The following is a 27,991-nucleotide window of genomic DNA, read 5'->3' as shown; positions in this document are numbered from 1 at the left end:
ATCAGAACACGGTCAGCTTTAATGTCAGCCATTTATTAGACAGAGGCTCCAGCTGTACAAAGTGTAGTTTAATATCTACAGTCCAAAGCCTGTCCCAAAACACCGAAATGATGAGGAATAACACCACAGGTGATGAGTATTGCATTAACTGCAGTGTTCACATGCAGAGTAAACTCGGTATTTAAGCAGTTCATTTAAGTTAGATGGAAATGCATTAAATCTGTTGCAGGGTCAAGTCATAAGAGGCCCAGAGGAAGTCTTGCAACTGCTGAGCAGCCTCCAGGATGCACAGCACCCCTGTTCCTGCAGCCCCTGGTACCTCAGTGATGCTGTTCACACAGGCAGGAGCCAGCCCATGCAGGTGTGCTGTGGAGGAAACTGAGTGCAGCCCACACTGTGTCCCAAGTGACCACAAAGATTTAACAGGACAGTTCCTCACTTGCTCCAACAAGGACGTGTCTTTCCAAGCAGGTCCCGTATCAGAACATTCCCAGTGCTCAGCAGTGCTGCAGCACCTTCCAGAAGCCACTCCTTCAGGAATTCCACTCTTCACAGAAGCCTCCTGGCGTCACAGCAGTGGCTGCTCCCAGTTTTCCCAAGGAAGGCAAGAGGGACAGCTACTCACGGTCACTGTCACTGTCGCTGCTGTCACTGTCACTGCTGTCACTCTCCCACTTGATGCTCTCCAAAGTCTTCCTGTGATGTAAAACATTCAGTAAACAGTTGTAAACAATTGTGACTTTTGCTTGAAAAGAGAAATCCAAAACACAGGGCAAACACCCTCCAAGGAGAACATGATGGGCTGTTTGATGCCTATTGTCCTCAAAGGACAGGTCCGCCCAGCGTTTGGTGGAAGCACATCCACATCCTTTTGGAAGAGCAGACTACTTCAGTTACCTCCAAAGTTCTGGGCCAGCTGCTGGGCTTCTCTTTATTTATTCCCTTGGACCAGAACAGGCTCCAAACTGTGGTCCCTCAAGGCTCAGCCCATCATCTGAGCTCAGCTGCAGCAGCTCAGCAGTGAGCAGTGGTGCCTGGCCAGAGGTGACCATGACCCTCTGAACCTGGGGGCCAGTGCAGGGCCTCCCTGTACCAGCCCCCTGCCTTTACTAGGCTGCAGCAGGGTCTCTGAGGTGGATAGACCCAGCTAGGAAAAGATTCTGGGAAAGAAAGGTAATAGCAAGTCTGAGCAGTGGACAAGGCTAACTCCTCATCATGGACTCATCATCCCTTCCCTCCTAAGTGGGTGGATACAGCATGGAATCAAAAACTGAAGAGCTGTTTCAGTCCCCTCAACACACCAGCACATCATCCTGAAGGCAGTTCTCTGCTCCCTTGCCACAGAAATCTTTCCACAGGAATCACCCCCCAGCATGCTGTCTCTACTGTACCCCTTCAGCAGTAACATGAAGTGCTCCAACTTACTTCTGTGCTTCAGAGAGTTCAAACTCCTCCTCTGTTCTGCTTTTGAGCCTTTGGGATGAAGGCAGGCCGAGGGAAGCCGCCAGCTTTACCAGCTTAATGGCCTCATCTGGGCAATTGGTTTGCTTAGCACAGCTCAGGAACTCATCCATCACCTTGTCACTGCAAAAGCAAAGGCACAGGTGACTGTTCATGGGAGGTGGCCATTAATTTACAGCCTGTGCTTTAGACAGGAGAGGAGGTGACATTTTCAGATCACTCAACCAGCCCAATACTGCTCCTGCCTGGAATTTCACCTCAGCCTTCACCCTGAACCAATGTGGTGAGTTTGGGAACTCCTGTCCTAGCAGAGCAGGGCAGGCACTGAGTGACACCAGGTGTTTGGCCCTTGGTACCACACACGCTCATGGTGTTCACTTGGGCAAGCTCTAATTTTATACTTTTATGTTAAAAAACCCACCCATACAAAACACATTACTATTCCTTAGAAATTGTGTTCTACTTCAAACAGACTTCCCCCCCCTCAAAATCTTGAGACAAGCGAACTGTTGTAGCCTAACAGGAAATCACCTAAGATTTAGGATTTGACTTGATAAACTTGTCTTCAGGAACCCAGGCACCTCTGAAGCACCTGTGCTTGGTTAAGAGCACAGTGGATTTTTTTTGAGCACATGGGAAACCAGATGTTCTCAAGAGTCCTGCTCAGACTGATCTGTACTCCTGAGTTCATCGGCTCTCCATGGCCCAGAGCTTCATTCTCTGACATCTCAATGGCCAACCCCTTGACCCCCCTCCCACTTTACTTTTCAACATGTTTTGAGACAGAAAGGTCTTGGAATATATCTGTTGGATAAACAGCCATGCTCACAGAGACAGACACACACTCATGTTTTGGAAGCAAATGGACCACTATTGTCAGTTATTACTGGGGGTTGGACTACCTGACCTTTAAAGGTCCCTTCCAACCCAAACTGTTCCATGATTCTCTAACAGAAATGCAGGATCTCAGCCAAATGGGACACTCAGTACCTGAAGAACCCAAAGGTACTTACGTGGGAATCCTATTGGCTTGCTGGAAATGCTCCATCATGTTCCTATTCAAAAGAAAATTACATAATAATTAAAAAAAACCACATAACACAGGAACAGACAGGTATTAAATCTCTTGGATGAGCCTCCATTTAAACACAAGCAAGCTTACATTCATGAAATATTCCCCACAGATCTGAAAGGAGCCCATGCCATATTCTTGCAGGTGCAAGCTGTACCAGCTAACTTCATTGATTATTTTAACACAGAATATCTAAAACTAGTGCAGAATACATAGAAAATGTAGCTGGTGGCAAGTTTCCTTTAAAATATTACATATTTTTAGAAGGGTACTTGCCACTTCTTTGTTTTAAATGAATCAGTGCAAAGGGAACATCTGTATTTAACAAAAATAGCTCAAATCTTAAATTGGAGGCTGGGTATTTTTACCTCCATTCCAAGTTCAGAGCATGTAGGACAGTAAATTCTAGGTACTGGAGAGCTCTAAAATACAGTCTCTTTAGAGTTTGATTAGGGTTAATTCTAATTAAACTAATTAATCACTTTAGCAGTTTGAAATCCAGACAGTTCTAAAAAAATCAGAGAATGGGAAGCTGTGGGCAATCAGCAGCACTCAGGGAGGTGATAATCAAACCCCTCCTTGCCATAAGCAGCTGTATGAAGCTCTACACCACCTACTACATTAACTTCTAAACCATTTCTGAGAGAGACAACTGTAACCTGGTGCCAAGAATGAACAATACCATTAAAAAAAACCCCATCACATTCCCAGCAGGATTTATGCCCTCTCTTTGCCAGCACTAGCATTCCAAGGCAATCAGTCTTTAGGTTTTCATTTTTGTGATCAAGCTTTGAGTCACAGTGTCAGCAGGCCAAGAGCTCACATGGCCCACACCTACCAAGCATCCTGGATCCTCCCAGCCCTGGAGAACAGCACCACCACATTGCCCAGAGCGCTGCCTGTCCACTCCAACGGGAGCTGCTCCCTCCCAGCAGGCTCATGGGCAGCTTTGATGTCCTCAGCACACTTGGCAAACACCAGTTGAATCTGGGGAAATATTGTGCTGTTAATCCCAAAACCTCTAGAATTAATGTAACCATTTCAGTGCAATTTCTCCTACAGGTTTGCTCCGTATGTGATTTAAATTTGGGAATTAGCAGCAGTGAGAACCATCTTCCACTTCTGTCAGGGCAACTGTCCCCACTAGGCAAGATCCAAGGTGGCTTTGCAGGGACAGCTGGTACTTAGAGTACCAGCAGTACACATCTGCCTGCCTTTAACACTCTGAAGCTTGAGAAGCCAGTTACTGCAATGAAATCCTTGGCAAAAATCCCTGAATTCTGCCAAGTGCTTCCCCGAAGATTTGGCTGGCTGGGCTGGATTACTTTCCAAACCTTGTTAAGGAAGTGATCCTCCTCTGTGTTAATTTGAGGTTTCTCTACAGGGAGAGCTAAATTCTTCACAGTAGCTTCTATGGGGCTGTGTTTTGGATTTGGGATGAAAAGTATGTTGGTAACACAGGGTTATTACACTTGAGCTTTCCAGTAGCTCGGCTTTTCTGAGGATGGTTGAACACCTCCCTGCAGTGGGAAGTGGGGAATGAGCTCCTTGAGTTTTTGTACTTTTCCAGTCCCAGTTCCTTCCACCATCCATCCCACTGGAGAGGAGTGAGCTGTGTGGTGCTCAGCTGTTCACAGGGGTTAAACCACATCAGCTTCCTTACCTCATCTGGGTGCTGGTCCCTGCTCATCAAAGACAAGAACTCTTCCAACAGCTCTTGTTTCCTGGTAAACCCCAACTGTTTCACATCTGTTTAGAGAAAGGCAGTAGTTGGTAGGATTAAGATTTGACCTGATCTGCAGAGGGTCCAGGTGATTAGATACCTCAGGCCAAGGGTTGCTATGTAATTTTGTCCTTTACTACCTGTAAAATTTCACTGCACTGATTTTGCTTATAGAAATCCTGTGCTGTTCTGATTACAGATTCTGTGCTATGTTAATCAAAAAATCCTGTTAAGAAAATAAAGCTTTAATTGTAACTACAAATTAGTGCTGTCATCATTCCGCCAAGGATCCCTAAAAGAACCATCTGTCCCCTCAGTGTTGGTGACAGTTGGATATTTTCTGTGTGCTAAACCTGTATCTGCTTTATTGTCTCCTCTTTTTAAGGGGCAAAAAACAGGAAAATAATTTAGACAAGATAAACCTGGGCTGCAGGTTGAAATACTACTCTCTGTAAGCACTCAGTTTCCCAGGACACTGACACTGCACTGACACAGCCATGATCTCTAAGATAGTCTGTGCTCTTGGTTCTGCCTTTAATACAACAGCCTCACCACTGCACTAAGGAATAACATCCCTCATTCCAGTGCACCTTATCATGGCTACTCTGAGCAATGGGAAGTTCCCAAACCCACTCCCACTTTGCACTGCTCCTGACATTTGTCAAACAAACTGTCCATGTGGCCATCACTAACCTTCCCAGACTGAAGGGATGAATTCCAGCTGGTTGGCTGCATCCAGTGCTTGAAGGAGGTCCAATATATTTTTAGGAGTTGGATAGAAGAGCTGATGAAGGAAGAGAATCATTTCAGTCACCTGTAACTGCTCCATTTCTCCAGACTAAAGCTCTGAAGCTCATTTACCCCAGCAGGCACTTACTGAAGGTGACATTTCCTTGTACCACTTCAACACAACCTCAATTTGTTCCATCATGCACAACAAAGAAAAGAACTTTGACCTAGAGGAGAGACAGAATGTCCTAATTCAGTAATGGTTAGACAAACACTAGCAAATGATGGTGTGCTGATCAGACTTGTATTGCAGACCAGGGAAGTTTCCCTGTGTGATTTCAACATTTCATACAATCAGAAAAGCAGCAGCGAATTTAATGAGAGGACTTAATGCTGACACTACATAACTGGCAGAACTAATCAGAAGTTAGACCACTGCATTTTAAGATCTTAAAAAAACAAAAGCCATCTCCCTGCCTGATGCCAGGTTTGAGCTATGTGAGTCTGTCTCAAATACAACCTCTGGTTAAGAAACACTTTAAGAAATGAACTAAATTAACCTTGTTACTTGTCAAGTTCACAACACAAGCCTGGGTCCTTGATCCACTGCATTGACTAGGAAAATGTCCCCACACTAAGAAATTATGTTATTTTGGTGTTACCTCCTAAGCTGCCATCCTAACTGCACAAAAGGACTGTAAAAAATACATCTGGTTGGTCTAACTGCTGGATGGGTATTGAGATAAACTGATGCTCCAAGACAAGTTTGAAAACCGAAAATAAATCCTAAGAATCACTGTTCTTAAGAGGGACCCAATTCCCAAGCTGCACATGCAATAACCAGCTGGTGTTCCATGTTCAAATCCTAGTTTGTGCTCAAGCTGACAATACAAGATGCTGAGCATAAGCTGCACCTCACTCACCAGTAGCCATTTAACCGGTCCACATCCAAGAATTTCCAGTTGTCTCCCTTTGCCATTGTCTCATTTAACTGATAGGCAAGCTTGATATCCTTAAGATCACAGCACTGCAACAAACCAGTTGGATTTTAAAGATAGAAATATACCACGCCATACATCCCTCTGAGACTCACTTTCACAAAGGTACACACATTCATCACAGGCATGCAAGTTACCAATTTGGAAGGGATCAGGCCGAGAACTGCAGAATTGTGGGGGAAAGTTACAAGAAATAATGAAAACAGATGAAAACAGGAGATACTGAGAGCTCAGTCTTGTATGACAGGGTGGAAAAACTCACAGGCAATTCTGAAACAGCTGGAGAGCTCTAAGGAATGCTGGTGGCAGGGAAGAGGCACTTACCACTTGCATAGCAGTGGAAAAAAAGTTGGCTGAAAAGGAGAAAACAGTCTGTTAGCTTCAAACTTCCAAGGAGACACAGAGCAACTCATTAACCCATCCCCCCCAGAGGACAGACAAGTTCAATTAGAAAGCTCAATTTGTAACTCAGTTTGGCATTGTAGCAGAAACTTTCTAGGAAGAAACTTTGGTGGGGCAGGAGTTGGGTGGCTTTTATATCCTTCTGGCAACAGCTTAGAGCAGAGAAAGAAACAGTGTAACACACATAGCAGAGAGAAGCAAACAAAGGTGTACAACATTCTGCCTATTTCCATGATTCTTTCCTAAGACCAAAAAAAAACAAAAGCTGGTAGAATTACCTAATACCCCTTCTACAGACCCATGCTTCAGTTTTCCATGAAGTTTTATTTCCTGACATTTTCTGAAAAGGATTAGGAAGAACTAGAATAGGAAAACTCACACCACGCTACAACAAAAACCTGCCATTCACCAGATGCGTATCATGAAGCTGCTACCTGATGTTCCTCCTTAAACTAATCTTGTAGATAGCTTTGGGGTTTTTTTAATTCTGTGGAGCCCAAATGCTCATTCACATGGCTTACACTCCTACTTCCCCACAGAAGCTAGTGCACCAATGCACAGCACGATTTCTGGCACTGGAATTTGTCCTTCTTTGTCTCCAAAGGGTATCAGAAGGGACTGAGAAGCAAGGTGCATGCATTTTTCCTAACTGAGTAAAGCTACCTGAAATTCATAGGTATCTTTTCACCCAAGCTTACCCAATGCAGATTGTCAGATATATGGAAGACCTTACCATCATCAGGGTCCTGGGGAGTGAAACTTCTCTTTTCAACCTCATCTAACACCTCAGAGATGATGCCTGATTGGGGAAGATCAACTGTGGGACAAAGAGACAAAGCAACACATCTCAGTTGTGCCAATCACTTCCTTAGTGAAGAGCATCAGCCTGCAAATACAACATGGAAGTGGAAACAAGTAACATGATTTAAAACAAGTGTCATGATTCCCTTGGTGCTCCACACCAGCTGCAGCTTTGTGTGCTCTGAGATTTGCCCTACTATTGCCAGATTTCCAGAGCTGAATAGGGCAGATTTAGAAAGAGAAAAGTGCTTTCTAGCAAGGAATCAAATAGGCTGGAAGTTTGTCTCTTAGAAGGCTGCACTGGGAAAAGCAAAGCATTTAACGAACAAACAAAACAATTTAAAAGAGGAAAAACAAAAAAACCCACAACCAAACCCAGAGAGACTCCAGAGCAGTTCCTTCACATTTCTTAAAGCACAAGGACTGCAGTTACACTACTGTGCCTATTCTCTTCCTACAGCCAAAATTCTGTGGGCATGGAGTCTTGAACAGTTGGGCTCCTGCTTTTCTAACACAGTGATTTTTCACTACAGCTCCAGTGCACAGAACTGTTGCAGAAAGAGAATCCCTGTGCAATTTCATCCCTGTGCGTGGCACAGTCCATGAAATCACACACACTGGGGTCAGATCCAGCCCCCACCAAGACTGGGTAGCATTTGCTCCCTGTATGAGCTCATCATCCTCTGTAGCTTTTTTTTTTCCATCCAAGCAGAATCAGGCTGCACAGGTAACACTAAGACCACACACGTAGGAGCTTGTCTTTTAATCCATAAATCAATCACCCATGACATTTGGAAAGCATTTAAAGCAGATGCTGAGCAAGACACATCCATGGACAAGCCGATATCGCACGTACCGCCTCTGTAAAATATCGACAGGAGGTGATCGTACGTCGCGAGGCTGGGCTCTGAAAAGCAAAAACACTGAAGTTACTTCATCATTCCTGGCTGAGCTTTGTGCCTGACTCTAATTCAGTCTCTTCCCTCACAGTCAGGTGTGCATAAATTTACTCAAGTATCTCTCCCCGTCCACCCTAATGCTGGAGCAGACCTCATGTACACCCAGCTGGGAGAGATGGTATCTAAGTGGATCACCAGCTAGGACATCCCATTTCTATGGGGGGAGCAGCCAGGATTCCCTGCTCTAAATTAAAACAGAAAGTACTTCTTTAGCTACTTCCCCTTCTGCTCATGAATGTGTCTTTAGCCTACCAAGAAGCACATTACTGGGGCCCAGTACACTCCACAGGACATCAAATCAGTTGTGCAGATACTTCCTTGGTTTTTGCAGCATTTATTTGAAATCAAAAAACATTATTTAGATCAAAAGTTTTTTTCTGTAGAGATGCAGATATACAGACCTGAACTGGCTTGGGTGGCTTGTGAAGTACATCTTCCCTCCAACCAGGAATCCCTGTGTTGTGTGCTACTTAACTATTCTATCCTGCAGTTGGCACTGGAATATAATAACCATTGAATATAATAAATACCCTGGTTCTCTTACCTATATCAAGTGCTTCCATTTCCTTCAATACCATTAAACACATATTTCTGCCCACACCACCACATCTTCTCAGAGTCTTCAGTAAAGCATTAAAAGTTAGCAGATTTGGTTGCACTTCCTGTTGGGCCATGTGAGTCAGGAATTCCTTAAAAAAAAATACCCAAATCCTCAGTGCTTTACATGTTACAGGCTGCAGTTCAGCTTTCAGACAGGTTATACATATTTCCTCAACCTAGTCCTTCTCAGCCCCTTCAGATGACCAACTTTGCTTTAACTGATCATTTATTGAGGGAGTACTGTCTGATTTTTAGTTACTTTGACCAAATCCCAAGGCTACAACATTACAGAGGATCAGATCTTGGAGAATTGTGTCTAGAACATCAAGAAAATTTTTATAGTTACATACTACTTCTCCTTACTGATCTTATGTCATTAAAACTGGAGCCCCATATGTTATCCCTCAAAATTCCATTTCCATCACAACACCATGAATTACAATCCAAAGAGCTTTCATCTGAAATTGTTGATTTTATCTCCCAGTATAATTTCCTCAGTTACTTTCTGTCCAAGCAGTTCTTGGATCAGGTATGTTCTCAGAAGGCAAACCACTCTGCAAGGGCAAGGCTGGATTTTGTACATTTGCCACTCCTCCACAGTTGGCTTTTATATTTAAACTAGAGAACTTCCTTTGCAGAAGAAATTAGTATTTTGGGACAAAGCTCTTGCTTTTCTAGCAACTGCAAAATTTTAATGGTAAAGCAGACCCAGATCCTACACTCTTGCCCCTTCCCCACCTCTTTTGCTCTACCCTCCTTACCTTGGCTAATTCCCATCTTTCTATGAACCTCTCCTTTAGATATGGGACTGCCTTGATCAGTGCGTTGAAGGTGTGCACATCAGCTGGAAAAATGTAAGATAATCCACTTTAACTGACAATTTATTAAGCCTACAAGAAAACAGCTTGTTCCAACATGGCTCAGCTTTTGGCAAAGTCTCGTGCAGACCTGTTTGCAGTGAGCCAGCCACACGCCAGCTGCACTGAAACCACCAGTCTGCACTCAGCTCCCATGATCCAGCTGAGGTCCGTACCCCTGCGCCAATCATCACTGCCATGGGACACACACTCATGGACCCAACATGGGGTTCTGGTACTTAGGAGATCACAAAGAACCAGGAGACACTTACCCTTGTGCCTTTCATTCAGCATGTCTATGTACATGTCATAAGCTTTAGAAGGAGCCCCATGCTGAAAAAAAACAATAAAAATAAACAATCTCTATGACTGAGATTTCACAAGCTGAAAAAAATCCCTCAGCACTGAAGAATAACTTTACCTTCACCATCCCACGGATCATTGTGCAATAGGAGTGTGCATTCCTCTCTGGGATTATCTTAAATATCCTCTCAGCATGGTTGTTCTCCCTAGAATCAAGGAATAAGCCGAATGTTGAAGAATGAAATAAAGGATAACTTTATGAAAAGGATTCAACATGTAGAGCAAAACAAGGGGCTGTACCCCCAGTGGCTGACAGTCAAATACCAAATTACTTGTGATACTTTGAGCTGTTCTACAATCATCAGATTTCCATCAACACTTTAACACAGATGTATTTAACAAGTAACACCTGTGAGTATGGCCTGCTGAAGACCTGAATTCTGTTTTAGTAACAACCATGCATGTGCACAACCCATTGAATACGGGAATATTGGCAACATTTTCTATACCTCCATCTAGGGCCAGATGACTGTGAACCTCTTTGGAATTGTCTCTTTGGAGCCTTCTGCTCTGAAGCATTCACCTGGAGAGATTTTTGTAGAAATAAGTTTCTCAGAGCTCAAAATTGTGATTAAACATCAAATGACTAGATTTGGCAACAACACAGAAGTTCACCAGCAATTTATATTACCAAAGGTGTTTTTTAATAGGTTACATAAAAATAACTTCTATTATATTTTCTATTAGAATGTTCAGAAAACAGTAACTAGATTAAGAACATTTATGTTATTAAACGTATTAACATGATAAATTACATGTATTTGTGGAGTTGGTGGGAATCATTAGACTATAGCAAATACTCTGTAGAACCCTGTCTTCCCAGGGACAGCACATCTACTACTGTCCCCTGCAACCTAATACTCTGATGTCACACAAGGAGCCCTCAACTTCATTAAAATCCAGTCAACATGGTTCAGACTGGAAGAAAATTACCTAGGTGATCTACACTAGAGTTACTAGAGGTCTTCTTTGCAGGCAACTGTAAAAACAAGGCTGTCAGGGAGAAACCGTTAATTAAGCACAGCTCAGCAGAACTAAACCAAGACAGGGTTTCATCTACTTAGTTCAGCTTTACACCAACTACTGTTGTTACTAGGTCAGACACTGGTTTTTTATAACACTTATCTTCTGGGAATGCTGACTGCATCTGACCCCCCTCAAACCATCTATCAGGCAAGTTGTCAAAGTACAAAAAACTTGACATCATCTTGATACGCTCCCACTGCGTGTGAAACAAATTATTAGAGATCAACAGGTTTTTCATACCTCTGGTTCTTCCAAATCCTCTTTTGCTTCTTCCTCCTTTTCAGAAGTAGATTCTGCATCTCCATAGAAGGATAACAAATCTAAAAGGCTGTTTGTGGTCTCCAGAGATACAGGGGTACCTTTAGAAAAGGAGGATTTACGACAGTCAGAGAAAGTAAAAAGCACATTCTGCAGCCATATCAGAAAAATGTGGGCACCCAGTTACACCACTTTGCTCTCTTTCAACACAAGGACATTCTCTAGCAAGTCTGTAAACACTGGGTGTGACAACAGTACTGTCATGAACCCACTCATCACAGGAGACAATTTTAACACTGACTTAAGAGTATTTGTTTTTCTGCTGAGGCCACTGAAAGGGTAGAGTTTTCCTGATCAGGTGGAAGAGGGAAGTGGCAGCTGGTAGCCAGAACTGTGAGGCAGCATAATACCAAAACAATGTCTGAAATTTTTAGTGCTTTACAGAACTTCTCCTGGGATACACTTTGTTGTGAAGACCATTTCATGCATTTCACTTTCTATGAAACAGATTTAAAACCAACACAGGAAAAGGATTTCATCTGCTTCCTGTTGAAGAAATCAGTTGTTCTCCCTATGACCAAAGTGACACACAAGAGAAGCAGTGGCTAAGATTGGATTATTCTCCAATAACTCTAGAGAACCACTTTGCCAGACCAGAGTCGGTTGTGAAAGGCAGAAACACAGTCACAAAACTGTCCCCACAGCCTGTGACAGCTACTAAAACATTTTTGGCACAATTTAAGCAGAGCTCTACTGCAGAATCTGGCAGGTGACCACATACCTGCTTGTACAAGCTGATCGAACATGTCCACAGACTCTTTCACCCTTCTGAGGCGGATACGCTCCTTCAGAGCTTCCTCACTCACCCCTTCAATCTGAGGTGTAAGAGTCTCAGGCATCAAGCACTGAAAGCAAAGAGTGAAAGTTAGTCATGAGCTCAAACCTTGCCTGAACTATCACTTAAACACTAACCAAATACCCTTAGTCTTCACCCAATACACTGTTTGCAGCCTAACAACAGCAGTCCTTTTGCTGATGAAGGATCACACACATCCTCATCCCTCACTTTTGTGCCATCTAAACAACTTTGCTCTTCTTACTTTTGTCTCAAGAACCTGATATGATATCGAACTCCCAAGGCAAAATGTTCACTTCATAATAGAAACACGGTGCTGCTTTCATAGCAGTCTGCAAACCAGTTTACAAATCATCCTTTTATGTTAGCTTTGGACCAGTCTGACACCTGAATTCACTGACAAAGCACAAATACAATGAAAATTAAAAGCAAAAAGCTTACTGGTACATTGGGCTCTGCAAAAGTCTTGTCAAAATACTGAGGGAAGTTCTTAATGATGTATTTTGCAGCATTTCTCCCGGACTCCTTTGATAATGAATAAAGACGCTGCAGAGAAATTAGAGAGAATGACATTAATAAATAAAAATTACAAGGCCAAGAGTGAGGAGAAACATTTTCTGTAACTCTGAACATTCTGATGGGATCAAATTAAACTCATGCTTTGTTTTCAACTTATTAAAATCACAGGCACGAGACAGCATTCCAGGTAAACATTCTGGTATTTATGTCAGTATGTCTGTTCCTTAAATGTCACTGTACTTCTTTGTTGCTCAGTCAAGAGACACAGTTCTATATCACACATCTCAAATCCTGCACTACTACCTCAAGCTCAAAAGCATCTCTCATTTTAGAGAGAAAATTCTGAAGAAAAAATCTGACACTTCCATTTTCTTTTGTAATCAAACCCAGGCTCCAATTAGATAAGAGTCTTCATAGCCTAGACAAAGGTGGGGGGGAAAGCTATCAACGATCTGAAAGGAAATACTTACAGAATTGGCTGCATTTCTTGGCATAAGGAAAGGGTCATCTTGGAATATATAATGAGCAGCAGTGGGGTCCTGTAGGGAGAAGAACCCAGGACTGAAAGACTTCCAGTTATGTTCACAGGCCTCATGGAATTTAAGGCACAATAAATACTTCCACCATAACCACCACCCGATGCACATCTTACAGAAGTTCCCCGAATTCAAAAAGGCCTAATCTGTTTGGAAATAGTTTTAAAGTATTTCCATTTTACACACACATGCAGGTTAACATGGTGACAACAAAACTATAACATGGCAAGCATCAAGTGCTCTGCAAATGAAGTAGGACCCCAACTGTAACAGCCTTGGGAAGCTGAGAAGACCTGAAGGTTTTGATTCAATTCCCAGAAGTCAAGATAGACAAGATTAAAGAATGGCATCACAGCATTTCCAGCTGTTGCCCAGCAAGAGCAGACACTCACTGCACTTTACAAGGCTTGCTTTCTGGACTGAGATTGGGAAGAGACATTCTGGATTGGGAGGCTGAACTAGTAAAGGAACTTGCTCCTGATGTTAACAAAAGTCTTATTAAAGTACTGCAGCTTTCACTGGTAACTGCAGCTCTCAGCATGAGAATGAGGCTTTAAGGACACAGGAAAACATGTGGAGCAAAAGTGAAAATCCCATAAAGACCAGATGTAAAAGTCCCTTCTATCATTTATGGCCAGAGTAGAAATTAAGAGCCTCCTCAGCACAAGGCTATTGCATGAGATGGACAACCTGAGCCTATTTCCATGACCAACAGTACTACTCACCCTGTTCACAGTGGAAGCCAAGGTCTGGAGCACTGCCAGCTTATCCCTAAACACAGAGGAGCTTTGGTTAATACTCAGCTGCAGACTTTGAATGCTATGGGTTACACTGTACAGAGAACGAGCACAGGATTGTCCTGACCCATAACAATTTTCAGTTCTAGGAAATAATGCTTTTGCTGCCCTTAGAAAATAACACTTTTTGCAAAGGGAGGAAAAATTCAACTGCAAAAATGGTCTCAGTTCTGGAACCACCCCAGGAAAAAGAAAAGATTTCGAGGAAAACCAGAAGGGCATCTGTGTTTCCTGCTACAACTCCTGCCCTTGTAATACATTATCAAAAAAAAAACATAGCAAAGAGACACACAAAGAACTCCCCAGAATGCTCCTCTCAAGAGCCCTCTCCAAGATATGTCTTTGCAAGAAAAATAAAACAACACAAAACTGTAGATCCTTATTTGGTTCTTTTAAGCAAACAAGGAAAGGCCAATGGAAGTGTTTAGGTGAGGAAGGGAGCACACACAGGCTGCACAGAGAGTAAGAGTCAAGAATATTCCTAGAGTTCCCAGTCAGTCAGCAGAAAAACCACTGGTGGGACTTGGCATCGAGGAACACAGGAACCTGAGTTTTTGTTTTTTAAATTTGGTGGACAGACTACACTTAGCTGTCTAACAATGATTTGCTTCCAAGTCAAGAGATATTCCAAAAGTAAAGACTCACCATGTTTTCCTTCGGGGAAGCACAATTTCTTCTTGAGTTACTATGAGAAACAATATTAAAATGCTCTTTAGAAACAAACAGATGCCCAAGGGAAATCCTGACCTCATTGCTCTGGGTGTCAATCTCTTCTCCCAAGTAACAAGTGATAGGACAAGAGGAAATGGCCTCAAGTTGGACATGGGGAAGTTTACATTGGATATTAGAAAAAATTTCTTCACTGAAAGGCTTGCCAGGCACTGAACAGGTTGCCCAGGGCAGTGGTGGAGTCACCACCCCCAGAGGGATTTAAAAGATGTGCAGGTGTGGCACCTGAGGACATGATTTGGTGGTGGCCTTGGCAGTGCTGGGTTAAACATTGGGCTCAATGATCTTTTAGGTCTTTTCCAACCTAAATAATTCTATGAGAATCAATGTTTTGAGCTGATCCAGCTGGAAACCTCAGTCTAATGTAGGCCACAATTTATTGCAATGGTAGTAGCAAAGGCTGGCAGGCAGCTTAAGGGTCTTGTGTTCATGGTCTTGGAGCAGAGAGCTGCCTGGTGATGAGGTGAGGAACCAAATTACTCAAATCACAGTGAAGACAGGGAGAAAGGAAATCCAAGCAGAGGAAGGAGGGCATTCCCGTCCTCTTTATTTCCTGACACACTGTGTTGTTTTGGAGATTAAAAAAAACATATGCAAGGAACTAGCAATGAAGACATCTCACCTTCTGAATTGTCCACAGCCTTCTCAAGAGCTGTGCTGCTCGAAGAGCACCTAAAAAATAATCAGAGTTTTGAATTTATGGCAATAACAATAATAGGACAAAAGCAGATTAATGGAATTTTGTACAACGAGTGCACCTTAGAAAGAAAATCCTGAACATCAATCAGGAAAGGCATTTGTGTTTCAGAGGCAGGATCTTACTGAAAGCAGATTCAAAGTATTTTTTAAAAAATACTTTAGACCTGGGTACTACTTACACAAGCAGAAGGCCCTGAGTTGTGATGCAGAGTAATCAGCCCTGTTTAGCTCTACAGAGCTGCGTAACCACACAAACCCCAACTGCATGAGGTACATTAATATAAACTCAGTTCTGTCTATCACAAAGCACTGCTCTGAGTCTTTCTTACAACTGTTCACATTCGAGTGCTTTTAACGTAAACTAAGGCTTTTATTAAAATACTTTTACTCTTTTTCCTCATGAAGCAACCCAACACCAAAGCCTTGGTGCAACTCTGGCACTCAGTGCCTGCACTCTGACCTTGGCCCAGAGAGCTGCTGTTAAAGTGCATTCACAGTTCTGTGCTGCACAGTGGCATAATTCCAGCTGCTCCTGGAAGTCCCATAAACTGACTAACTGTGATTTTGCCACCCCAGATGTGAGTTATATTTCGCCTCCAGAGCACCCAGTGGAGTGAGGCCTTTTCATTTAAGGCACATCCGAACAAAACCTCCCAATTTCACAGAATCATAGGATATTAAGGGTTGGAACGGATCTTAAAGCTCATCCAGTTCCAACCCCTGTGCCATGGGCAGAGACACCTTCCACAGACCAGGCTGCTTTCTGCCCTTGGACACTTTCAGGGATGGGGCATCCACTGCTTCTCTGTGGAACCTGTTCCAGTGCCTCACTGCTCTCACAGCAAAGAATTTCTTCCCAATATCTAATCTCAATTTCCCCTCTTTCAATTTATACCCATTACTCCTTGTCCTATCACTACAGTCCCCCACAAAGAGTGCCCTCTACAGCTTCTCCAGGTACTGGAAGGTTGCTACGAGGTCTCCAGTCAACATTCTTTTCTCCAGGCTGAACAGTCCAAATTTCCTCAGCCTGTCTCCGTAAGGGACGTGTTCACCTGCTTTTTCGCAAGACTCAGCTCTAGGAAACGCTGAACAGCTAAAACTCTCTGCCAGACCGGCTCTGAGCCGTCAAAAGGTAGGGAAGAGTCCCAGGAAAGGCGACTGAAGACAGGGAAGAGCCCCAGGGAAGGCGCTCCCCTCACGCCGCCCCAGCCATGCCGGCCCCAGGCGCCACCGCGCATGCGGACTGCGAACGCCGGCACTGCGCCTGCGCAGCCGCCTTTCCCGCCTCATTCCCACACCCCCGTCACCCCCCGCCTCTCGATTCCTCCCCGATGCCGCCGCCGCCGCCCGGCCGTTCCCTCCCGGCGGACCCTCACCGGTAGCTCTCCCGCCCGCCCGGGAGGCGGCCCGCCCGGCTCAGCCACAGGGCCCGCTGCCAGCAGCCGCTCGACCCGCCGCGCCGCCATGCTGCCCCCCGCGCGCTGCCCTCTGGGAGCGGGGCGGCACCACTCCCGCGCCGGGGGGGTGTGGGCGGTACCGCCACTGCACGGCAGTGGTGCCGCCCGGCCCCGCCTCTCCCCGCGGCTCGGAGCGCGGTGGTGCTGCCAGTGGCGCGGCACCCCCGGCGGGAGAGCGGGACGAGGTGTCGGCCGGGGAAAGAGTCGCTGGTTCGCCATGAAGCCGCCCAAAGTGGTGCCGTGGCGGCGGCTGGTTGGGGTGACCTTCGAAATGTACACGGCCGAGGAGATCAGGTGAGGCGCCATGTGTGTGCGTCCCCCGCCGTGCGGATGTGCTGAGGACTACAAGTCCCAGCGTGCCCCGCGGCGGGGCGCCGGGAGCCGCTGCGGGCTTTGGCGCGGGGCGTGCTGGGACATGTGGTCCGGCTGAGCCGTGGCCCACACCGGCCCCCGGGGTGGAGGCAGCTGAGTTTTGTACAAACTCTCCCGCAGCTCGAGGAGACACACACAGACAAAATTACGTGACTTTTTAATAGAATGGCTAAAGATGTGAAAGAAATATTTGTTGCAGTGTGAATGATTGTGCTCAGACGATGGAATCAGTGATACAGAAATTCCCCTTGCATGCACACCTCAAAAAGATGTTTTCATCAACGAAAAAAATCATACAGCTGCTAAATGCGTGACTTCTTAATATTACGCGACTTCTTAATAGAACGGTTAAAGATTTAAAAAAAATATTTGCTGCGGTATGAGTTAAGTGTGCCCAGACGATGGAATCAGTGATGCAGAAGCTCCCCGTGTGCAAAGTGCCCTCAAAAAGATGTTTTCATGAATTAAAAAAACCCACGCAGATACTAAATGCTCATGCTAGCTGTACCATTAAAGGACACATCATGTTTGCTGCTGCTGATTTTTACTCTTTGCTTTCAACTTCAGGAAACTGAGTGTCAAACCCATAACGAACCCTCAGTACCTGGATAACTTGGGGAATCCAGCTGCCAATGGACTGTACGACTTGGCTCTGGGACCTCCGGACTCCAAGGAAGTGTGTGCAACTTGCATGCAGAACTTCAGCAACTGCCCTGGTCATTTTGGCCACATAGAGCTGCCTCTGACTGTCTACAACCCCCTGTTCTTCGATGTACGTAAGGTTAATTGTTGTCTTGCTGCTGCCCAAGCTGTCACACAGTTGTAGTCCTTGAGAACAGTAAAGGTGCCAAGATCTCTTTTCTCTCCCAAGTGTAATAACAGCAAATGTAGTAGAAAAGGTTTGTTGTGTCACAGTAGTTAAATACGAATAGACCTTTTGGAAAATACACACTTTGGTGTAACTATTATTTTACTCAGTATTGAGTGAGGGGGAATGTTGATCACTCACTGCAGGGTCTCATGCCTTAATTAAATGGATGACACAGTAAAAATTACCATTTACTTAAAACTTCTACACATGAACTTTTAGCTTAGGTTTTCCAAGTGCTTCCTGGGCATTCAGGGCTCGTTTTTGCTCCAAATAGCTGTGCTGTACATTCTGCCCAGTAGGTCCTCTTAATTCAGATGACTTATTGTAGAAAACTGGATCAATGTGGATAGAACTCAACAACCTATCCAGTAATAAACTGTGACACAATGGTGTGCCAAGTAAAGGAAAGAAAACAGCGTTGTAAGTTTGGTGGCAGCAGATAGTTGAAAAATACTGAGCTGTGTAGAAATCCGTCAGTATTTTTAATTTAAAATAAAGGTTGTCAAGAAGATATTTATTATAGTTTTACAGGTGTTGCATTTGCATGGTGTGTGGGATGCCTGTTGTAGAGCAGAGGTTTGACTTGGTGTGCATCTGTGGGGACAGGTGTTAGAAGCTTGTTTTGAAAGCTACAGGGAATGATCAAGCTGCGCTTTCTCACGAGTGCTTCGTGTAGGTGTTTTTCCGAAAGGTCATCTCTTAAATATAAAAGGAATCGTGGGTTGTAAGGGTAGGATTTGCCTTATTTTGGTCTTCTGAAAGTTAGATGCATAATCTGATTGTGCTTTTTAGCTCTTTCTGGACTCTGAGGAGTGGGGCTATTTGCAGAGGGATATTCATCCAGTCTGTAACAAACCTGAGCTGGGATGAATTTCCTGAGGTCCTGATCTCACCATTTACTGCCTTCTGCACAGGGCATTAACTGAGAGTAAAAAACCACACTTTGAAGTTAGATTAGGTACATCCCACTTCTAGTCTTGTTCCAGCTTGTGAGTAAAATACTTGTATTTGACCAAGGATTTGACCTGCAGCAGTAATTCCAAGCCTTGAGGCCACTGTGCAGAGCTATGTTAAATAATAAAAACCACTGATAATTCCCCAGATCTTGAGGAGAATGTGATTGTGTGAAGAATCTTGAAGGACACTGATGGTACTTGTGACCAGAATGTTTCATTTTACTAGTGTGGGGTTTCGGGCACGTCGTCCTTTTTGGGATGAGCTGTGAGGAACTGTAGTCACTGTGCTGTGTAAGAGCAGCCTTGGTCCCAGACCTGCTGTAGAAATGACAGGTGTTTCATGTATCTGTTATGTTGATGCCCTGCAAGTAGTTTTATCTACAGATCATGCTTTGCATATCAGTTTGTGTGGTTGAAAGATTCTTTTTTCCCCAGTCCAATTCTTTATGATTAACAATTAGTCTCATTTCTCAATTATAGTCACGCTGTCTTTAATTCCAAACAAATCTATCAACTTGCTTATTGTGCTGGTTAGTAAATCTACCAGGATAACCTTTTGTTCCCCTTTTCTTTCCAGAAATTATACCTTCTGATCCGAGGTTCTTGTTTGAACTGTCACATGCTGACATGTACTCGAGCCGTGGTTCACTTACTGCTGAGTCAGCTGAAGGTGCTGGAGAAGGGGTTTCTTCATGCTGTCTATGATCTTGAAGTCATTCTGAACAGGGCAAGTACTGTGTATTGCTCCATCCCTCTTGGAGTTCTTAGTCCCATAACTATAAAGCTGTGCCCGTTTCTGTTATTCTGTTCCTTTTAGTTTTTAGAGCAATGTGCAGACGCAACAGGTTCAGAAATCGAAGAGGAGCTTAATCGCCACGTTCAGGAAATATTACAGAGCTCTCAAACAAGAGATCAGTGTTCAAATGTAAGTACAATCAGTGCTTCTTCTGAGCTCTCGGGGTTTGTGCTCTTAAAATAGTAATGTGCAGAAGAGAGCCTGTCTTTGACTGTGTAGGTGCTGGATCTTGTCCTGGAGTTCTGAACTGTGTTACGTTTAGATGGCTTTTTGAGTGAAATGTCTGAAATTAAACATTAAAAAAAAGATTTTATTTCCTGTTAGCATAACTGCTAGGTTTGTGGAAAACAGTATTTTTTTTTTTGGTAGGGAAATATGTTGATGGTGTAAATACCACATAAAAGTCTGATACTGCTGTCAGTACATTGCTTACACTTTTGATACTTCTCTGTATGATGCTCCAGCTATTTTGACTGCAGAACATATTTTGAGAACTCATGCATCCAGCAAACTTGCAGAATTGCTTACAGTGAAATTTTTAGAAAGACTTTAGAATTTAGAAAGAATCTAGAATTCTAATTTCCATTTGAATGTAGTTTAATGTACGTTGTTAGTAAAGGCAAATATGAATGAAGAATATATTTAAAGTTTTAAGATCTTTGAGCAGATTTGTTTATAAGCCAAGTTTAATTCCTAATCACTTGTTCCAAATCTAAGCTTAAGCACTTGGTAGATCACACATTCATGAGCAGTCAAAAGAAGTGATTTTTATTGTTCTTCTACCTTCTTAAGTCATCATTAGAGAAAAACTTTGAATTATAACTATGAAATAAATTTAAAAAGGAGGGTGGTGAGCACTGAGGGATGTATATTTCCAGCAAATATGAGATGATGATGAACATAAGGCATGAATTAAATCAGTACAAGGGTGTGTGTGCATTGATACTAATAACATCCCTGTTGATAGTAAATGTTAACAGTATAATTTTTAATGAATAATTTTATTACTTTCATTTAATTTTACTATTTTCATTATTTTATGTTGGGGTTTTTTTCTTTATCAGGTCAAAAATGTATGTGGCTGTCGAAATAATCTGATAGCACAGTTCTGGAAAGCACATATGGGTTCAAAGAAATGCCCAAACTGCAAGTAAGTTTAATTACATGAGGAAGTAAATAGCTAGTATGAAGTTAAATATTGTACTTCTGTTAACTTTTGTCTGCCTTTCCTGTTTGATTTTTTGTTTTTTACCTTTAAGATCCAGGAGATCACTGGTGAGAAAGGAGCATAACAGCAAGCTGACAGTAACCTATCCTTCTACAGTGTACCATAAGTCAGGAGAGGGAGGCATTCTGGATGAAACAGCAGGTAAAATATTTGTCTCCTACTTAAACGTGTTTGCACTTTTTTTCCTGCATTAAAGGGGAACAGGTTCCTAGCAGTGACTATGCACTTGTGACTCATTTATAAAAAACGTAAATAAAGGAGTAAGCTCAGAGGTTGGGGAGTACCTTATTCCATTAAATTTCTCTTGACAAGTCTTCTATGCTTTGCACCTGCAAGTGTCTGTGTGTCAGGAAAAGACGTACAAAAGCATAAGCTGTGTCAGCTTTAGGGTGGTTTTGGGGCACCTCATTTTTGGCAGGTAGATGATTTTCTGCTAGATTTTTGAAACAGAGAAACTAGATTAAAAATTACCTAGGAGGAAGATGACCAATCTTACTTCAGAAAGAAAATCAGACAATACTAACTCTTATGAAAGAATATCCTCTTAAAGAGGAAAAGACAGAAAAGAAAGTAGGTGACACTTTTTGGGTTTCATTATTTAGTGTTGAATCAATTTAAACTTACTTTTTTCCTCTTGTATTCTTGATCGTTTACACAATGAGACAGAATTGAAGCAGATTTTTGTGCGTTCTTCAGCCCTCAGAAAAGGTCTACATAGAGAGTTTATTTTGTTTGCTACTCTGTGGTTTAAATACTAGATTAAATCTCTGGAGTTGTGGCTGAAGAAGCACAATCTGAAGTGTCTTATCTTCTGAAATGGGATGGATCACACAGTTATGTGCATTCTCCATAGCCTGTGTCACAGTTTAATCTCAGTGGGAGTGCTTTTAACCTTGACAGTGATGCATTTCTGTCTAAGGGATGGAAAGTTTTTCTAGGTGAATGGGGAATTGAAGTTTCAGTGTGGAAAAATCTGGTTTTCTGGACCGTAGCCAAAAGAAGAATAGGAAACCTTTATCTGAGGTCATGAAAGAATTGCCTTTCATCAAGTTGTGTACTCTGACTTCCCTGAGACACAAGGGGCTGGCCTGCAAGAGAAGTGGAAGTTGAGATCTAAAATCTCTGGCTGTGTTTTTGAAAAAATGACCTTTTTGCTTTTCAATGGCAAAACCATGTGCTTTCTTTCCTTTCTGAAGTACAGCCAGCCAGACTCTCACTTACAGTATGGATGGGTTGCTGACTGGTGCTATTGTCTGCTGCAGCTATTTCATGGGAACCTTGATCTCACTGGTAGTACCTGAAGCCCACTTAAATGTTCCCCAGCTGCAGGCTGACTCCTGGTTTGTGTTTTGGGCAGTGGATGAGATCATCATGAGAAAGGGTGCAGCTCACCGTTAGTCAAATAAAACATACACTTTAGATGTTAAGGATGAGTCTTGTTTCAGTTGCTTATATAGATATCCATTCATCACAGACATGGCTCCTTTTTTTTTCCCATTCTGAGAAGGCTCTTTCTTTGGTTAATTTCATGTTCCCAAAGCAAACATTTAAATGATAATTTTGATGTAAATGTCAGCCAGTATACTTTGTATGTATTTCCATTCCTTCTCTTAGCTAGAAGCACTTACCATTGTAAGCAAAAAAACCCTTTCAGATTAACCTCTTGAGATTTTCTTTTTTTTAAATAAATATTTTATTTTTATTTCATTTTTTATTTTTCAGTTATTGATGAAAACCAGTTAGGGAAGAGAGGATACCTGACACCAATGACTGCCAAAGAGTACATCCTGGCTCTGTGGAAGAATGAAGGTAATAATTGTTAATAGAAGTGTTACTTTGTTTTCTCTACCATTTGGTGGGCAATGTCTGCAAATGTTCCAGTATTAATTCCTTGTCAAATCTTTGCCTTTGGCCTTAAGGGCTCGTGGCTGCAAGATAGGTTTTGTGATAGGAGGACTGGTAGCTGGTCAGTGCAGGGACCTGGATTTAAGGAATAGTTTGATCCACTGTTCTCAAGTTGTGGCTCCCCACGAATCATGACTGTTGTTTACAGAGAGTGTGGTTTTTGTATGGTGCTGCAATTCCTCACAGATAAAGACCAGGAATGTTTTTATCAGTCTCTTGAGTTGCCTGTACTCTTCATCTGTCTGCAGTTGCCAGGAAAAAACAGCAGTTTCATGAATCACTGGCAGTTAGTTGCTGGAAGCTTTCCTCCTGCCGTTTTCCTTTTGCTATAATCTGTATTTCTGTTTAGAGTTGTTTCTAAAATACCATGTATGTAACCAAAAAGAAAGTGGCAATTCTTTCTAAAGCCTGAAAGTTTTTATTTTAAACAAGCTCAGTAGTGTTTAACTTAGCAGATTCTTTTGACTTGATTGACCAAATGCATCTGGGAATTTGGATTCCCAAACAATGAGAATGAGTTTATATTTCTGTTGTGTCTTCTTAGGTTTCTTTTTGCGTTATCTCTTCCCTGGGATGGATCCCCACGAGAGTTCAGGATTCAGTCCAGACATGTTTTTTTTAGATCTACTTGTGGTTCCGCCTTCGAGGTAAAATTTTCCCCAAAAAGCTTTTGTAGAAATCACAGGGTTTAGCACATATGCTTTTTGCAGGAGTTAGCAAACAATTACAGTACAGACACTGATCTGCTGAAGTGTCAGTGGAGTGTTAAAAAAAAGTTGTATTAGTAACTGATCATAACTTTTATGAGTTGTTAGAAGACTGAAATACTAATTATGGAAAAAGACAGTATTAGTATTTTAAATTATTTTAGAATATTATAACTGTAGTACTGGTAGAATTTCTTGTTAAGGATCACTCCTCTTTTATGACTGTCGCAGTAGAACGTGTGAATTTTGAAATGCTCACCTTTAGTTTACAGGGATTATTTTTCATGCATTGAAGACTTATCTTAGAATGTTAGAGGTTTATTATGCTGCTGTTCAGTGGCTTTAATCCTCTAAAGTGATTTTGACCTGCTGTAGGTACCGTCCCGTAAATCGCCTTGGAGATCGACTGTTCACGAACGGCCAGACTGTGAACCTGCAGGCTGTGATGAAAGATGCCCAAACGATACGGAAACTCTTGGTTTTCATGGCAAAAGAACAATGTCAGCCAATAAAATTTGCAGAAGAAATTCAAACAGTAAGAGCTGCTGGCTGTCTTATTCTTTGCTTTTTGGTTGTGTGCGTCGCGTTCAGGTTGGCTCCTGTTTAAACTGTCCCAGTAGCAGTTTTTGCCTGAGCTGTTGGAGCATGTGCTGGTGGAGATGTTCTCCACAGCTGTTTTATTTTTTTCCCCCTCCCCTCTTTCTTCTCATCTGCCTGGTGCAAAGGAAACAAACATTTTGCTCGCATTCTTTTAGTCGTGGGTTTTGGTGTTGGATGACTGTACGTGAGACATAACGGGCTCCTGTTTCTGGAGAAGGAAATATGCACAGCACAAACAGCTCACCATAAAACTTTGCCAGTATCTCATCACATGAAAAATGAATGGGGTGGGGGGAAAGCCCCTTTAGCTTCTGAACCTAGTAGAGCCAATTGTGATTTTGGTTATTTTTGACCATTGATGTCTAAATAGAACCAGATAACTTTAGTTAGTAACAATGCTTGTCTGCTGCTGACCAGTTCACGTGGTTGTATAATGGCAAATCATAATGTAGGTCCGTTTGCCTTATTTGTTCATCCGTTGTATCACTGAGAGTTCTTTGATACTGGGCTTCATTTCAGCTGAATTTGATTTATATTTTAAGTGTAAAACATTTTGAAAACATTCTTAGTTACTCAGAATGTAGCCACTAGGTGGAGATCCATTCTTAAGTGTGTGACTGACAGGAGGTTAATGCATTTCCATGTGACTGCTATACAGACATTTAGACTGAAAACAAAGTGATGTAGGTGATAAAAGCACTTGGATTTACATTATTTTTATCTAAGAACAGAATTTTCTAGTTACAGTGATTCATAGCACAGACTGACTAACCAGTAACATCTAATTTGGAAACAGGACTGTCACTTAACAGCAGATGATCAATTAGCAATCATCTTTTAAAGTCCCACTGGTATATGTAGCTGTGGTTTTTAGAGATCTCCCATCCAAGTCAGTTTTTAAAGCTTGACAGCAGACCTGTCTGAGGCTCTTGGTTGCAATAACTTGAAAGTTAAGTTTACACTGTTAATTCTTTGTTGTGTTTTTTTTTTTTTAAACTAGTTTCTTTAAGAAGGTGCAAAATAATGGTGAATGTTTTATTTGCTATATATAACACTCTAATTAATACTGTAATTTCAGCCTAGTAAATAGAAGATATTTTCTGTTAAGTCCAAGTTTCTAATTTCTGTTTCTGCAGGAGATAGGAGGGGATAATGAACCTTTGGACCGTTCTGTGCTGACAGCGATTCCAGGACAGAGCATTGCAGACAAGCTGTACAACAGTTGGATACGTCTTCAGAGCCATGTCAACATTGTATTTGACAGTGACATGGACAAACTGATAAAAGAAAAATACCCTGGTATTCGTCAGGTGGGTAGCAGGCAGAACCTTAAAAACTCTGGGGTTTTGTGTGTCACAGACAGCTAAATTTAGAGAACCTGATGGAGTAAGAAAAAAGTGAATTACTTGTGGGCATTTTCATGATATTCATCACTGTAGTGTCTGGAGAATCTGTCTGATGTTGCATACTTTCGCATTTTAATCGTTACCTCCTGTTTTCAAAGCTGTTGGAGAAGAAGGAGGGGCTGTTCCGGAAGCACATGATGGGCAAGCGCGTGGATTTTGCTGCTCGATCAGTCATTTGCCCCGATATGTACATTGGTACCAATGAGATTGGCATTCCCATGGTGAGAACAGATAAAAGAGTGTTTCCTTCTGGTGCAGCTGGGGGCTGAATTACTGTGTGTTGCTACTGTGTGTTAATAAGGAGCAGTTACACTGAACACCACATCTGAGAAAGAGCATTTAAAAAAAAAAAAGAAAAAAGGAAAAAGCTTCATGGGGTTAAGAATTGGTGCAAACTTTACAAGTAGATCCTGTTTCTCCTGTGGTCTTTGTGCAGTGTATTTTGCACAACTGTGGCCTTTAAGAAAGGCCATAATAACAACAGTAGTTTAATCCATCCTTAATGATTTTTAACCACACAGAGCCTGAATTTGATCTTTTCATTTTATCATCTCTTCTGGTTGTCTATTGGAAATTGTAAAAACAACATCCTTTCTACTCTAACAGCAGAGGTTTTTAAAACAGAAATGTATTTATCTGACAGTAGAGTAGACTGAAGAGGAGATACCTCCAGGAGCTTAAAGTAATTCATGTTTGCATTGTGTGAGTTAACATTTGACACTGTTTTATCAGTGGCTTTTTCGGTTTCAAGCTGAAGTTGAACAACATGTTATTTCTCATCTCTTTTCCCTCCTGTCCAGGTATTTGCTACCAAACTGACTTACCCTCAGCCAGTCACTCCCTGGAATGTCAAAGAGCTGAGGCAGGCTGTCATAAATGGCCCAAAGGTTCACCCTGGGGCCTCCATGGTCATTAACGAGGACGGATCTCGCACGGTGCTGAGCGCGACCAGCCTGACCCAGAGGGAGGCCATCGCCAAGCAGCTCCTCACTCCTTCTTCTGGAGCCCCCCAGTCAGGACTGAAGATTGTAAGTATGACAGAGGGATTGTCAGAGCCCTCCTGCACCTGTGGTGCTATTTTTTTTACATAGTAATACTTACTGTCCTGCTCACCAAGACTGCCAGGGCAGGGTTGTCTCGTCTTGTTGAGACAGCTTGTTCTCATGGCTGAGAAAAAGTTGTGGGGTGGGAAGGAAAACATGATCTTTTTTCAAATTCTAAACCCCATTTTTCCATTCTGAATATTACTCTTTCTTTTAATATGCACCTTGGTAAGATGCAGAGTAGTCTTTTGCAGCTAACTGTTCTTGAGAAGTTTAGCAGCATGGAAGATAAAATATTGCTTTCATTTCATGCTTTTACATCCTCCTTCCTCCCTGTCCTTCTCAGCAAGTTCTCAGCAATTGGAAGTGCACCCTCAGTCAGTTTTTGCAGGGGGATCTGGACAGGCTGGAGAGATGGGCTGAGACCAGTGGAATGAGGTTCAACAAGGCCAAGTGTGGGTCCTGCACTTGGGTCACAACAACCCCATGCAGAGCTCCAGGCTAGGGGCAGAAAGCTGCCCAGAGGGAAAGGACCTGGGGGTGCTGGTTGACAGGGGCTGAACATGAGCCAGGAGTGTGCCCAGGTGGCCAAGAATGCCAGTGGCATCCTGACCTGTATTAGAAATACTGTTGACAGTGAGACCAGGGCAATGATCTCCCCCGTGTTGGGCACTGGTGAAGCCACAGTGAATCCTGTGTTCAGTTTTGGGCCCCTTACTACAGGAAAGTGGTGCTGGAGTGTGTCCAGAGAAGGGCAACAGAGCTGTGGAAGGCTCTGGAGCACAAGTCTGATGAGGAGCATCTGAGGGAGCTGGGGATGTTTAACCTGGAGAAAAGGAGGCTCAGGGCAGAGCCTGAACTACCTGAGGAGGTTGTAGCGAGGTGTGGGTTGGTCTCTTTTCCCAAGTAACAAGCGACAGGACAAGGGTTGTGCCAGGGGAGATTTGGATTGGATTTAGGAACAACTTCTTCATCAAAAGGGTGGTGAAGCACTGGAATAGGCTGCCCATGGCGGTGGTGGAATCATCATCCCTGGAGATTTGTACAAGACATGTAGATGTGACATTTAGGGACATGGTTTAGTGGTGGCCTTGACAGGGCTGGGTTAAGAGTTGGACTAGATGATCTTAGAGGTTTTTTCCAACCTAATTGATGCTATGTCTGTTGTTTCTTTTCTTTGCTTCAGCTTAATCAACCTTTGAAACTTCTTAACTCTATCTCCCTCCATTTCAAGAATTAGGAACTTACTATTTAGCTGCTAG

At 42.8% G+C, this 27,991-nt stretch overlaps 2 protein-coding genes and 1 non-coding gene across 3 annotated transcripts in view; 1 reads left to right on the top strand and 2 right to left on the bottom strand.

The window, feature by feature from the left end:
• Nucleotides 1–17: 17 nt before the first annotated feature.
• Nucleotides 18–17,064, bottom strand: PTCD3 (pentatricopeptide repeat domain 3). Its single transcript, XM_029965319.1, has 25 exons — nucleotides 16,926–17,064; nucleotides 16,765–16,876; nucleotides 15,309–15,358; nucleotides 14,603–14,642; nucleotides 13,886–13,931; nucleotides 13,095–13,163; nucleotides 12,547–12,651; nucleotides 12,031–12,154; nucleotides 11,232–11,350; nucleotides 10,415–10,488; nucleotides 10,024–10,111; nucleotides 9,875–9,935; nucleotides 9,507–9,589; nucleotides 8,690–8,834; nucleotides 8,043–8,093; nucleotides 7,119–7,202; nucleotides 6,308–6,336; nucleotides 5,909–6,012; nucleotides 5,134–5,212; nucleotides 4,950–5,040; nucleotides 4,197–4,282; nucleotides 3,372–3,520; nucleotides 2,475–2,516; nucleotides 1,426–1,584; nucleotides 18–696 (listed from the first exon to the last, which is right to left on the bottom strand). Exons 1-25 carry the CDS (start codon nucleotides 17,062–17,064, stop codon nucleotides 618–620), a joined length of 2,208 nt encoding a protein of 735 aa, XP_029821179.1. The 3' UTR covers nucleotides 18–617.
• Nucleotides 9,661–9,802, bottom strand: LOC112841382. The gene has a single exon (XR_003212977.1). It is a non-coding gene; the product is annotated as a small nucleolar RNA SNORD94 (small nucleolar RNA).
• POLR1A (RNA polymerase I subunit A) overlaps nucleotides 16,990–27,991 on the top strand; it is a 32,307-nt gene continuing 21,305 nt past the window's right edge. Inside the window, exons 1-12 of the mRNA XM_018086573.3 lie at nucleotides 16,990–17,139; nucleotides 17,785–17,989; nucleotides 19,622–19,771; nucleotides 19,862–19,969; nucleotides 20,905–20,990; nucleotides 21,100–21,209; nucleotides 22,791–22,877; nucleotides 23,518–23,620; nucleotides 24,056–24,215; nucleotides 25,417–25,590; nucleotides 25,785–25,907; nucleotides 26,487–26,714. Coding sequence (XP_017942062.1) covers nucleotides 17,063–17,139; nucleotides 17,785–17,989; nucleotides 19,622–19,771; nucleotides 19,862–19,969; nucleotides 20,905–20,990; nucleotides 21,100–21,209; nucleotides 22,791–22,877; nucleotides 23,518–23,620; nucleotides 24,056–24,215; nucleotides 25,417–25,590; nucleotides 25,785–25,907; nucleotides 26,487–26,714 — 1,611 coding nt within the window. The 5' untranslated portion in view covers nucleotides 16,990–17,062. The remainder of the gene's footprint in view (nucleotides 17,140–17,784; nucleotides 17,990–19,621; nucleotides 19,772–19,861; nucleotides 19,970–20,904; nucleotides 20,991–21,099; nucleotides 21,210–22,790; nucleotides 22,878–23,517; nucleotides 23,621–24,055; nucleotides 24,216–25,416; nucleotides 25,591–25,784; nucleotides 25,908–26,486; nucleotides 26,715–27,991) is intronic.

This window comes from Manacus vitellinus, unplaced genomic scaffold (genome assembly GCF_001715985.3).
Source record: "Manacus vitellinus isolate BGI_N305 unplaced genomic scaffold, ASM171598v3 scaffold_98_pilon, whole genome shotgun sequence".
Classification (NCBI taxonomy): domain Eukaryota; kingdom Metazoa; phylum Chordata; class Aves; order Passeriformes; family Pipridae; genus Manacus; species Manacus vitellinus.
Note: the sequence above shows the minus strand (reverse complement) of the source record. Positions and strands in the feature narration are given on the sequence as shown.